Below are 14,825 nucleotides of genomic sequence, written 5' to 3'. Positions count from 1 at the left end.
TTAAAAAAAAATTATTTTTAAAGCCTATTGTGAAATTCCCTGCCACTCCAGTGGTTAGGACTTGGCATTTCGCTGTTGGAGGTCTGGGTTTCATACCTGGTCTGGAACTTATGATCCTGCAAGCTACACAGTGTAGCCCCCCAAAAAGAAAAAGTCTGTTGCACCTGATTCACTGCTCTCAAAGTTTCATATATTCAGAGAATCTGCAGTCTGCCTTCCAGCTCTATTTAAACGTTTATTCTTTTAGTGTTAAAAAAAAAAAAGTACCTGTTCATTTATTCCATTGAGTTAGCTTCCTTACTAATCAGTGCACTCCAAAGATAGTTAATTTAACAGTAAATGATATTGTGCAGAAAAGAACAGGCTTGAGACTGCTGACTTTGTAGTGGCTTGCTTGCAAGACTGGCCTGTGGCTAGTGTTTGGGAACTTGGTTTTTCTAACATTCTCTAACTGATATGAAAATTCCCTAACTGAACAGGTACATACATGTACCTAGACTCTGCAGAAAATGTGATTTTTGTTGAACATATGATTTCCTTTTGGAAGGCTAGAATTTCAGATATGCATTAGGCAGAGGATGTCTTCATGATGAACCTTCAATAAAACCTTAAATGCTGAGTTTCTAATGGATTTCTGAGGCCAAAACATTACACACATGTACTTTTATTGCTGGAGAAAAGAGCATGTTCAAATGTGTCCTTTCACAGGAGGGGTAAAGCAACTGTGCTTATATTTTCCCAGACTCCTGCTGTCTTTTCCCTTTACTTATCCTATAGTGTATCCTTTTACTATTAATATAATAAATATTAGATATGAATACACTATATTCTGAGTCCCCTGAATCTTTGCAAATTACCACGTGTGCATAGTCTTGTGGCCCTCCTATAATATACCTATAAACTTGTTTAGTTCTGTAAATAATAGATGTAATATAGCCATCAAAATGTGTGCATTTCTTTAAAAAATTACAGTTAAGAGAAATTCTCAAAAATCATAAATCTTTGTGTTTTAAATATATAAATAATAGTTGATCAGATCCTGGAAAAAAATATTTGAAGATATTTGTTTTGTTGTTTGTATTATGTAGAAGGGGATAAATGTTGACTGGAATGGAAGATCAAAGAGACCAAGCCTCTTATGCAAACCAGGTAAATATCAACAGCTCTTGAGTAAATCATGCAGTCTGTTAATTCATTTTTTCAACTAACATTTATTGAGCTCCTGATTCATGCCAAGTATAATGCTAAAGACTGAAAAAAGAAAATCCAAAGTTCAGTTATAGTGTAGTAAGAAGATAGACATGCCAATAACCACAACCCAATAAGGTAAGTACAATAAAGAAAGTAGTGTGCATACATATCACATATAAATATAAATATATGTAATATATATATGTAAAATATAAAGAAGACAGTGCGTAGGTCTACCTAGGGTCCTCAGAGAAGCCTTTACAGAATAGGCCATAATTATGACATGAAGGAGGAGAAGGAATTTTCTATTTTAATTTTGAGAAAATTGATACTTAATATTAATTGTTCTTTCTCTAAATATTGAGTGCCTTTTCAATGGAGAAGTTGCCTTGAATATTGGTTTATTATGTACATATATGACACATAAATATGTGAAACATGATATAGATTGGTTCTGTACGTGAGTTTATTCCTAAGTAATTTTATCATTTTTATAAATATTTTTCTACATTCATGTATAAATAGGTTCCTAATGCTAGAGAAACACAGTAAAGTTTTTCCTTTTTTATTGAATTACCTCATGAAAATCTCTTGTTAATTTTAATATTTTTGCTCATATCTCTTTTTTCTTAATAAATAATTATGTGACAAAATTCTTAAAAATTCCCAAGTGTTTGTGCTCATTTTAATATCCTTTCTAAATATAATTACTGGAACTTCCAATATAAGTGGCATGGTAGTTAACAGTATGCCTGTTAAATTTGGGGTTTTACCTGAAATAGTTTTGTTGTTTCACCATTTAGGATATTTGCCTTTGCTTTTGGTAAATATACCTTTATTATCTTTAAATAATGTTTTTCCTATCTTATTAGGAATATTACAGCTGAAATTATGAATTTATTTTATGAAATAAAGTCATTTTAAAAATCTTGTAATTAGCCTCCAATTAAAATAAATAAATTTATATTTTAAAAAATCTTTTCTAGTACCTATTGATATAATCATGTGATATTTTCTCCTTTGATTTATAAGGATCATATTGACAGATTCTATCATATACTATTTTCCTATTTCAGAAATAAATTGCACTCATGTTTTACTTTTGTATATTCTTTAAATTGAAGTAAAACATAATCAGAAAAGATTACAGAACAATATACAGCTTAATGAATTAACAAAGGAAAACACCCATGAAACCACAACATAGGAGAAATAGAACATTGCAAATCTAGTAGAAGGAAAGCCTAGTTATACTCACTCCCAATCAATATTCTCTCTTCTCACCAAATACTGTCATTATCTTGATTTCCGATATAGTTTATATATATATATTTGTATATATTAGTGCAGTTCCCTACCATCTTCTTGTCAAACCAATACTCCACTGTCCTAATTCCAAAAGCCTTGTAACATATCTTGATATCCAGTAGAGCAAGTAGAGTATCTTGGCCCTTTGCCTTTCCATATAAATTTTCCAAGAATATATTTAAGTTTCCTTTAATTTCTCTCAATAATATTTATGCTTTTGTGTCTTAAATATATCTATTGGATTTATTCCTGGGAGCTTGATTTTTTAATGATATTTTAAAGAGTATCTTTTATATTTGTGTTTTTATATTTATCAATAGTCTAATGAAATAAAATTGTTTTCTATATTAGTCAGAAACCTGGGTAACCTCAATTATTATTCCTAGTAATTCATTTGCATATTATTTTAGACTTTCTGTGTATATTATTGTTTCTTACAAGTGTCAGTATTTCTTCCTTTTCAACCCTTTATCTATTTTTTTTTTTTAATTTTAACTGTCTAGTAGCATTAGTGTGTGTTGAACAAGGCAGTTTTTTATTCCCAGGCTGAGAGTGAAAACTTAACAAAAATGTCTGCTTATTTTTTTTTTTTCTTTTTAGATCTTAGCATATTAAGGATGTTGTCTTAAAGCCTTAAACTACTAAGTAAGATCTTTCATTATGATTGGATGTTGAGTTTTTTCCACCTGGATTTTGCTTTTGTTTTACATCTATTGAGATGGTTATATGATTTTTTTCCTTTATCTGGTTAATGAATTATGTTGATTTTTCAAAATGTTGTTCCAAACTTTTCTTGAAAGAAAGTGCAAGTGTTAGTCACTCAGTCGAGTCCATCTCTTGGTGACTTCATGGATTGTAGCTTGCCAGGCTCCCAAATCCATGGAATTCTCCAAGCAAGAATACCAAAGTAGAGTGGGTTGCCATTCTCTTTTCCAGGGAATCTTCCCAACCTATGGATTGAATCCAGGTCTCCTGCATTGCAAGCAGATTTTCTACCATCTGAGCTACCAGGGAAGCCCAATCTTTTCTTACTTCAAATAATAATCATATGATCATTATGTATTATTTTTCTCTGCACCTGGATTCAGTCTACTTAAGTTTGTTTTTAATTTCTTGCTTCTGTAGTGGTAACAGTGATTAGCTTATAATTTTCACTTCTCATACCTTTTTGACATGGTTGTGCTATTCTCATTAGTGTTCCATCCTTTATTTTCTTCTGGAAGAGCTAGGTAGAATATTGGGATGATTTTTTATTTCCCTTAAACATTGTATAGAATTTATTTGTGAAGCTGTCTAGGCTAGGAGTTACTTTGTTAGGTAGTTCTTAATTACAATTAAAAAATTGTTTTTTTCATTTTTAAAGTCTGTTGAATTTGTTTTTTAATTTATTTTTAAATGAAAATGAATATTTTTAATGGTAAAAGATACAATTCACAAAGAAGATAGATATCATAAACCATTAGATACCTAACAACAAAGATATGTAAAACAAAAATCAGAAGAAATAAAAGGGAAATGAAAAAAGTATATAATCATGGTGAGACATATTAACATTTCTCTGAGAATATTTTATCTAGTGCAGAGAAGAATAAGAATAGTAGCATTTTGAATGATGTCATTAATAAATAAAATATAATAGATTTATACTTATATTAATCTTATATCCAGACAAATATGTTTAAATTTTGTGTTTCATATATTGTTATTAGAAGTCCATAGGATATTTAGGAAAACTGGCAAAAAGATAAACATTACTAAATTTCTAAAAGTAGAAATCTTTTTTGTGTGTGATTCAGTTATAATATACACATATATTATTTTTAAATTATTTTCCATTATAGGTTATTACAAGATATTGACTATAGTTCCCTGTGCTATACAATAAGCCTTTGTTGCTTGTTACATATCTATTTTTTTTAATTAGAAATCTAGTATTCTATTTACAGTAAGCCAAACAAGTAGAATCAAAATGTCATAAATGTTTTAGTTAGGCAGAAATTCATAAGTTTTCTAAAATATATATTATACGTATTATTTATATATATGTATACAAGAAGTTTTCTACTACACGTGATAAAGGCTTGAGAAAGAACATAAAAAAAAAGAGGTGGAAAAATTGGAAATCATAAACTAAATGAAATGGGAGCACTGAATATGAAATTAAAAAAGTGAAACAAACTAGATAAAAGTAAAATATCTTCATATAGTCCAGTTGTTTTTAAACATGACTGCTCATTAGAAACATATCTGAAGCCCTGACAAAAGGAAAAGCCATACCTGGGCATTTTTATTTTTCAAAAAATTCCAAGATACTTCTGATTAGCATCTGGATTTTAAAAAGTTATTACAGGTTTTTCTATTAAGTGGTAGTTTTGGTGATACAGAATTCTGTTATTTTTCTGTTAACCAGTCATGATACAGTGGTATTGAGTAATAGTTACATAATTGCTGTAGTGAAAACGTTGATCAGTTTTCACAATCAATAGCCAGCCAAAAAATAAAGATAAGTACAATCACAAGCCATAATGGGAACATCATTAACCTAACAATATAAAATAATTACATACACTTTGGGGGGATCAAGCAGAGTGAAGTGGAAGTGAATACATGCACATGTTTTCATCTCCTTAGCCAATCTATGTCTTTTGATTGGTGTACTTAATCCATTTACATTTAAGGTAATTATGGATATATATATGGGCTTCCCTGGTAGCTCAGCTGGTAAAGAATCTGCGTGCAATGCAGGAGATCCCAGCTCGATTCCTGGATAGGGAAGATCCCCTGGAGAAGAGATAGGCTACCCACTCCAGTATTCTTGGGATTCCTTGGTGGCTCAGACAGTAAAGAATCTGCCTGTAACGTGGGAATCCTGTGTTTGATCCCTGGATTTGGAAGATCCCTGGAAGAGGGCATAACAATCCACTCCAGTATTCTTGCCTGGAAAATCCCCATGGACAGAAGAGCCTGGTGGGCTATAGTCCATGGGGTCACAAAGAGTCAGACATTACTGAGCGATTAAGAACAGCATATGGATATGTATGATCCTATTATCATCCCCTTAATTGTTTTAGGTTTATTTTCTGTAGATAAGTCTTTTCCTTGTTTCCTGCCTAGAGAAATTCTTTTAGCATTTGTTGTAAGGCTGGTTTGGTGGTGCTGAATTTTTTTCACATTTGCTTGTCTGGAAAGCTTTTGATTGATTCCTCCATCAGATCTGAAAGAGAGTCTTGCTCAGTAGAGTATTCTTGGTTGTAGGTTCTTCCCTTTCATCACTTTAAATATATCATGCCATTCCATTCTGGCTTGTAGAGTTTCTATTGAGAAATCAGCTTGATGTGAGTTCCCTTGTATGTTATTTGTCATTTTTCCCTTATTGCTTTTAATATTTTATCTTTGTCTTTAATTCTTGTCATTTTGAATACTGTGTGTCTCAGTGTGTTCCTCCTTTTATTTATCCTGCCTGGGACTCTGTGTTTCCTGGACTTGGTTGACTATTTCCTTTCCCATGTTAGGGGAGTTTTCAGCTATTACCTCTTCAAGTATTTTCTCAGGTCCTTTCTCTTTCTCTTTCCTTCAGGGACCCCTATAATGCAAATGTTGGTGCATTTAATGTCCCTGAGGTCTCTTAGGCTGTTTTCATTTCTTTTCATTCTTTTTTTCTCTATTCTGTTCTGTGGCACTGATTTCAGCCATTCTGTGCTCCAGGGCATTTTTCTGTTCTTCTGCCTCAGTTGTTGTTCTGCTACTAATTCCTTCTAGTGTATTATTCATCTGTTTGTTCTTTAGTTCCTCTAGGTCTTTGATAAACATTTCTTGCATCTTCTTAATATTTGCCTCGATTCTGTTTCTGAGATTCTAAATCATCTTCATTATCATTATTCTGAATTCTTTTTCTGGAAGGTTGCCTATATCCATTTCATTTAGTTGTTTTTCTGGGGTTTTATCTTGTCCCTTCATCTGGGACATAACTTTCTGCTTTTTCACACTGATTAACTTTCTGTAATGTGCTTTTTGCTTTAGTCACTGTGGGGATGTGGTTCTTCTTCTGTCTGCCCTCTGATGGAAGAGGTTAAGAGGTTTGTGTAAGCTTCCTGATGGGAGAGACTGGTGGTGGGAAAAACTGGGTCTTGCTCTGGTGGGCAGGGCCTTGCTCAGTAAAACTTTAATTCAATTATTTGCTGATGGGTGGGGTTTGTGCTCCTTCCTGGGTTTTTTGGCTTGAGGCAACCCAAGGCTTTATGGTTGGGTTAAGCTTCCCTGGTGGCTCAGAGCCTGCAATGCAGGAGACCTGGGTTCGATCCCTGGGTCAGGAAGATCCCTTGGAGAATGAAATGGCAACCCACTCTGGTATTCTTGCCTGGAAAATCTCATGGATAGAGAAGCTGGGTAGGCTACAGTCCATGAGATCGCAAAGAGTCCTACATGACTGAGCGATTTCACTTTCTTTTCAATGGTGACCTCCAAGAGGGTTTACACCATGGGAGACCTTTCCAGACTGGTGCCCCTGTTCCTGTGGTGAGCTCCTGCTGAACCACACCCCCACAGGAGACTGTCCAACACCAGCAGGTAGTTTTGGTTCAGTCTTCTGTGGGGTCACTGCTCCTTTCTTCTGAGTCTTGGTATCACAAAGTTTTGTTTGTGCCCTCCAAGACTGGAGTCTCTGTTTCCCCCAGTCCTATGAAAGTCTTGTAATCAAATCCCTCTGGCTTTCAAGGTCAGTTTCCCTGGGGAGTCCCAGTCATTGTGGAACCCCAAAGCTTGGATGCCTGATGTGGGGTTCAGAACCTTTACAAAGTGGGAGAACTTCTTTGGTATTATTGTTCCCAATTTGTGGGTCACCCACCTGGTGGGTATGGATTTGATTTTATCATGATTGTGCCCCTCATGCTGTCTCACTGATATCTCTTCTTTGTCTTTGGATATAGGGTATCATTTTTTGGTAGGTTCCAGCATCTTCCTGTCAATGGTTGTTCAATAGCTAGTTCTACAATTTAAAAATTTTAAATATAGGATCATTTAGCTGTTTGTCTTGGTGGTAAGTTTTCTTTTTCTAGAAATTGAAGTAAGGAAAGCATAAAATTATTGATAGTGTATCATACACACACACACACACACACACACACACACGGTGCTCTGCCGCAGGCATAGGGGCTCTGGGTGCAGCAGACTTGGGTATGGCATAAGCCCTCTTGGAGGAGGTTGCCATTAACCCCACTATAGAGCTGCCAGAACTAACACCAGCCTGGGAAATGGACTCTTGGAGGGCGCAACAGAACCTTGTACACCAGGACCGAGGAGGAAGGAGCAAAGGAGCAGTGACCCCACAAGAGACTATCGCAGACTTGCCTGTGTCCAGGAGTCTCCAGCGGAGGCATGGGTCTGTGGTGGCCTGCTGCAGGGTTGGGGGCACTGAATGTAACAGTACATGAGTGAGATCTTTTGAGGGATGTCACCATTATCTTCATTACCTTCACCATAGTTTGGCCCCAGGTAAATAGCAGGCAGGGAACACAGCTCCACCCATCAATAGAAAATTGGATTAAAGCTTTATTGAGCATGATCCTGCCCATCAGAGGAAGACCCAGTTTTCCCTTCAGTCAGTCTATCCCATCAGGAGCTTCCATAAGCATCTTATACTTCTCCATCAGAGGGCAGACACTCTGTAAATCACAGTCACAAAAAACTAACCAATCTAATCACATGGACCACAACCTTGTCTAACTCAGTGAAACTATGAACCACAACTTATAGGCCACTCAAGATAGACAGTTCATGGTGGAGAGTTCTGAGAAAACGTGGTCCACTGGAGAAGGGAATGGTAAACCACTTCAGTATTCTTGCCTTGAGAACCCCATGAACAGTATGAAAAGGCAAAAAGATAGGATACTGAAATATGAACTCTCCAGGTTGGTAGGTGCCCAATATGCTACTGGAGGTCAGTAATGAAACAACTCCAGAAAGAATGAAGAGATGGAGCCAAAGGAAAAAAAAAACACCAAGCTGTGGATGTGACTCATGATAGAAGCAAGGTCCAATGCTGTAAAGAGCAATATTGCATAGGAACCTGGAATGTTAGGTCCAAGAATCAAGGCAAATTAGAAGTGGTCAAACAGGAGATGGCAAGAGTAAATGTTGACATTTTAGGAATCAGCTAACTAAAATGGACTGGAATGGGTGAATTTAACTCAGATGACCATTATATATATCTACAACTGTGGGCAGGAACTTTTTAGAAGAAATGGAATAGCCATCACAGTCAACAAAAGAGTCTGAAAGACAGTACTTGGATGCAATCTCAAAAACGACAGAATTATCTCTGTTCACTGCCAAGGCCAACGATTCAATATCACAGTAATCCAAGTCTATGCCAAGACTAGTAATGCTGAAGAAGCTAAAGTTGAATGGTTCTGTGAAGATCTACAAGACCTTCTAGAAAGTAAAAGTCCCTTAGTCGTGTCCGACTCTGTGCGACCCCATGGACTGTACAATCCATAGAATTCTCCAGGCCAGAATACTGGAGTCAGTAGACTATCCCTTCTCCAGGGTATCTTCTCAACCCAGGGATCAAACCCAGGACTCGTGCATTTCAGGCAGATTCTTTACCAGCTGAGCCTAGAACTAACACCCCAAAATGATGTCCTTTTCATTATAAGGGACTGGAATGCAAAAGTGGGAAGTCAAGAAACACCTGGAGTAACAGGCACATTTGGCCTTGGAGTACAGAATGAAGTAGGGCAAAGGCTAATAGAGTTTTACCAAGAGAAAGCACTGGTCATAGCAAACACCCTCTTCCAACAACACAAGAAAATACTCTACACATGGACATCACCAGATGGCCAACACTGAAATCAGGTTGATTATATTCTTTGCAGCCAAAGATGGAAAAGACCTATACAGTCAGCAAAAAACAAGATGGGGAGCCAACTGTGGCTCAGATCATGAATTCCTTATCACCAAATTCAGACTTAAATTGAAGGAAGTAGGGAAAACCACTAGACCATTCAGGTATGACCTAAATCAAATCCCTTATTACTATACAGTGGAAGTAACAAATAGATTCAAGGGATTAGATCTGATAGAGTGCCTAAAGAACTATGGATGGTGGTTCATGACATTGTAATAGAGACAGTAATCAAAACTATCCCCCCAAAAAAGGAAGGCAAAATGGTTGTCTGAGGAGGCCTTAGAAGTAGCTGAGAAAAGAGAAGTGAAAGGCAAAAGAGAAAAGGAAAGATATATCCATCTGAAAGCAGAGTTTCAAAGAATAGCAAGGATAGCTAAGAAAACCTTCCTCAGTGATCAGTGCAAAGAAATGGAGGAAAACAATAGAATGAGAAAGACTAGAGATCTCTTCAAGAAAATTAGAGATACCAAGGGAACACTTCATGCAAAGATAGGCACAATAAAGGTCAAAAACTGTATGGACCTAACAAAAGGAGAAGATATTGAGAAAAGGTGACAAGAATACACAGAAGAACTCTACCAAAAAAATCTTCATGACCTAGATAACCACAAAGGTGTGATCACTCACCTAGAGCCAGATATCCTGGAATGCAAAGTCAAGTGGGCCCTAGGAAGCATCACTATGAACAAAGCTAGTGGAAGTGATGAAATTCCAGCTGAGCTATTTCAAGTCCTAAAAGATGATGCTGTGAAAGTGCTATATTCAATATGCCAGCGAATTTGGAAAACTCAGTAGTGGCCACAGGACTTGAAAAGGTCAGTTTTCATTTCAATCCCAAAGAAAAGCCGTGCCAAAAAGTGTTTAAACTACCTCACAATTGCACTCATCTCATACGCTAGCAAATTAATGCTCAAAATTCTCAAAGCTAGGCTTCAAATGTTTGTGAACCAAGAACTTCCAGATGGTAAAGCTGGATTTAGAAAAGGCAGAGGAACCGAAGATCAAATTACCAACATCCGTTGAATCATAGAAAAAGCAAGAGAGTTCCAGAAAAGCATCTATTTCTTCTTCATTGACTATGCTAAAGCCTATGACTGTGTGGATTACAGTAAACTGTAGAAAAATCTTAAAGAGATGAGAATATCAGACCACCTTACCTGCCTCTGAGAAAGTTATATGCCTGTCAAGAAGCAACAGTTAGAACTGGACATGGAACAACAGACTGGTTCCAAATCGGGAAAGGAGTACATCAGGACTGTATATTATCACCTTTCTTATTTAACTTATATGCAGAATACATCCTGCGAAATGCCAGGCTGGATCAAGCACAAGCTGGAATGTGCTTGCTAAGACAGCTATCAATAACCTCAGATATGCAGATGACAACCACCCTTATTGCAGAAAGTGAAGAGAAACAAAGAGCCTCTTGCTAAAAGTGAAAGAGGAGAATGGAAAACCTGGCTTAACACTCAACATTCAAAACATGAAGATCATGGCATCCGGTCCCATCATTTCATGGCAAATAGATGAGGAAACAATGGAAAGATAGATTTTATTTTCCTGGGCTCTTTTTCTGATATTTGTTAGTATACAGACACATAACTGATTTTTATATACTGATTTTGTATGCTATATCTTTACTAAATTTGATTATTATCTCCAATATTTTTGGTCCATTCTTTATGATTTTATCTATGTAATATTATGTCATTTGAAAATAGAGATTATATTACTTCTTTCTTTCTTTCTGTTTTAGCCATATTTTCTTTTTCTTTACTAATGGCTAGGACTTCCAGTACTATGTAAATAAAAGTGCCCAGTTTGCACACCCTTGTTTTGTGCCTAACGTAGAGGGAAAGCTTTCAGATCTTCACTATTGAATATAATGTTAGCTGTGGACTTGTCATGTGATGTTTTTATTATGTTGAGGAACATTCCTTCTGTGCTCAGTTTGTTGAGAATTTCTATCATGAAATGGTGTGAATTTCTATCAAATGCTTTTCGTGCATCCAGAGATCATGTAGTTTTTAATTTTCATGTAATTAATATGGTGTATCACTGGTAACCACTTGCATATGTTGAACCATTCTTGCATCACAGGGACAAATCACACTTGATCCTGGTGTATGTTCCTTTTAATGTGCTATTGAATCACTGGCTAATGCTTTATTTTGAATTCTTCCATCCATGTTCATCAGAGATGGGCTTCCCTGTAACTCAGATGGTAAAGAATCTGCCTGCAATTCAGGAGACCCAGGTTTGGTTCAATCCCTGGATCAGGAAGATCCCTTGGAGAAGGGAATGGCTACCCACTCCTGTATTCTTGCCTGGAGAATTCCATGGATAGAGGAGCTTGGCAGGCTACAGTCCATGGGGCCATAAAGAGTCAGACAGGACTGAGTGACTTTCACTTTCATCAGGATATTTGCCTACAGTTCTTTTTTTCTTGTGTATTCTTGTCTGTCATTCATATCTCAGTAATGCTGGCCTTTTATAATGAATTTATAAGTGATTCTTGAGCTCCTGTTTTTTTCCAAAAGAGTTTGATAAGAATTAGTATTAATTCTTATAGTCAAAGCTATGGTTTTTCCAGTAGTCATGTATGGATGTGAGAGTTGGACCATAAAGAAGGCTGAGGGCAGAAGAATTGATGCTTTTGAACGGTGGTATTGGAAAAGACTCTTGAGAGTCCCTTGGACTGCAAAGAGATCAAACCAGTCAATCCTAAAGGAAATCAACCATGAATATTCATTGGAAGGACTGTTGCTGAAGGTGAAGCTCTGGACCGCCTGATGCAAAGAGCTGACTCATTAGAAAAGACCTTGATGCTCGTATAGATTGAAGGCAGGAGGAAAAGCGGATGACAGAGAACGGGATGGTTGGATGGCATCACCAACTCAGTAAACATGAGTTTGAACAAGCTCTGGGAGATGGTCAAGGACAGGGAAGCCTAGTGTGGTGCATTCCATTGACTACAAACAGTCAGACACGGCAACTAAACAATTATTAATTCGTCTTTAGATGTTTGGTCAATTTACCAGTGAAACTATCTGGTCCTGGACTTTTCTTTGCTGGAATGTTTTTTGATTACAGATTCAATCTCCTTGCTAGTAATCTCAAAGATTTTCTGTTTTTTGTTTGTTTGTTTTGTTTTTTAATAATTCCACCTTGGCATGTTGAATGTTTGTAAGAATTTATCCTTTTTTTCCCCTAGGTTATCTAATTTGTTGGGATATAATTATTCATGATAGTTTATTATCCTTTGACTTTATGTGGTATTAATTTTAATATTTCCTTTGTCATTTCTGATTTTGAGTCTTTTATCCTTTTTTTTCTGTTAAGTCTAGCTAAATGTTTGTCTATTTTGTTAATTTTTAAGACAGAGTATTTACTAAGCTTTCCTATTTTCTTTTGAGACTCTGTTTCCACACTGATATTTGTCATTTCACCTGTTGTGCTTAGGTTGTTCTTCTTTAATTTGTTCCTTGACATGTTAAAACTAGATTATTTAATTCACATATTTTTTTCTTCTCAGAATATCAAATAAGGCAACAGACATGACACAATAGATAGGTTTGACTTAACTGACATCTACAGGTTACTACATTACAAAAAAAAAAAGTAAATAGACATTCTTTCCAATCATGTATGGAACACTCCCTAGGATAGACCATACACTAAGGTAACCAAACAATATTCAACAAATTTGAGAGAATAGATATTATTTTAAGCATATTTTCTGACCACAATGACATGAAGCCAGACCTCAACCACAGAAAGAAAAATGGGAAAATAATGACTACTAGTGGAAACTAAACAGCATCATACTAAAAAATCAGTGGATCAATGATAAAATCAAAGAAGAAATCAGAAAATACTTTGAGACAAAAATGAAATCAAAACCATACAAAATCTATGGGATCCAGCAAAAGCAGTTCTATGTACAAAACAGCAACCGTCTCACAGATGTAGAAAATATATTTATGGTTTTCAAAGGGGAGAGGGAGGGAGGAGGGACAAATTAAAAGTATGAGATTAACAGATACAAACCATTATACATAAAATAAGCAACAAGGATTTCCTGTATAGCACAGTGAATTTTATTCACTGTTTTATAATGTAGAATGGAATATAATCTGAAGAAATATATATATAGCTGAATTACTTTACTGTATACCTGAAACTAATGGAATATTATAAATCAATTATACTTCAATAAAAAGAAATAAGGAAAATTTAAATTTAATAGGCTAAAGAAGTCAAACATTAATTTTTCCACAGAGATAAAGACAGAACATTCTTAGCCAAGTTTTTAACTCTGTCTTACAAGATTTTGTTTTGTAATTCCATTATAATAATAGCCTCTATGATTGACATTTTCTTTTTGTACAACTCAATACTATTATTATGCTGTAAATTGTTCTGCTTTTTATTGGTTTATATATATATATATATATATATATATTTTTTTTACTTTCCCTCACATTATTTTTCTTTTTTTTTATTTTTATTTTATTTTTAAACTTTACATAATTGTATTAGTTTTGCCAAATATCAAAATGAATCCGCCACAGGTATACATGTGTTCCCCATCCTGAACCCTCCTCCCTCCTCCCTCCCCATACCATTCCTCTGGGTTGTCCCAGTTCACTAGCCCCAAGCATCCAGTATCATGTATCGAACCTGGACTGGCAACTCGTTTCTTACATGATATTTTACATGTTTCAATGTCATTCTCCCAAATCTTCCCACCCTCTCCCTCTCCCACAGAGTCAATAAGACTGTTCTATACATCAGTGTGTCTTTTGCTGTCTCGTATACAGGGTTATTGTTTCCATCTTTCTAAATTCCATATATATGCGTTAGTATACTGTATTTATGTTTTTCCTTCCGGCTTACTTCACTCTGTATAATAGGCTCCAGTTTCATCCACCTCATTAGAACTGATTCAAATGTATTCTTTTTAATGGCTGAGTAATACTCCATTGTGTATATGTACCACTGCTTTCTTATCCATTCATCTGCTCATGGACATCTAGGTTGCTTCCATGTCCTGACTATTATAAACAGTGCTGCGATGAACATTGGGGTACACGTGTCTCTTTCCCTTCTGGTTTCCTCAGTGTGTATGCCCAGCAGTGGGATTGCTGGATCATAAGGCAGTTCTATTTCCAGTTTTTTAAGGAATCTCCACACTGTTCTCCATAGTGGCTGTACTAGTTTGCATTCCCATCAACAGTGTAAGAGGGTTCCCTTTTCTCCACACCCTCTCCAGCATTTATTATTTGTAGACTTTTGGATCGCAGCCATTCTGACTGGTGTGAAATGGTACCTCATAGTGGTTTTGATTTGCATTTCTCTGATAATGAGTGATGTTGAGCATCTTTTCATGTGTTTGTTAGCCCTCTGTATGTCTTCTTTG

The 14,825-nt window shown here is 35.8% G+C and overlaps 1 protein-coding gene across 1 annotated transcript in view; it reads left to right on the top strand.

Moving 5' to 3' along the window:
* Window positions 1-14,825, top strand: part of FSIP2 (fibrous sheath interacting protein 2) — a 149,008-nt gene that overhangs the window by 60,374 nt on the left and 73,809 nt on the right. The window contains exon 13 of the mRNA XM_010859740.1: window positions 1,089-1,149. Coding sequence (XP_010858042.1) covers window positions 1,089-1,149 — 61 coding nt within the window. The remainder of the gene's footprint in view (window positions 1-1,088; window positions 1,150-14,825) is intronic.

The sequence above is a fragment of the Bison bison genome, unplaced genomic scaffold (assembly GCF_000754665.1).
Source record: "Bison bison bison isolate TAMUID 2011002044 unplaced genomic scaffold, Bison_UMD1.0 scf7180017864459, whole genome shotgun sequence".
In the NCBI taxonomy this organism is placed as follows: Eukaryota; Metazoa; Chordata; class Mammalia; order Artiodactyla; family Bovidae; genus Bison; species Bison bison.
The sequence above is the reverse complement of the archived record's forward strand: the minus strand, read 5'-3'. Positions and strand labels throughout refer to the sequence as shown.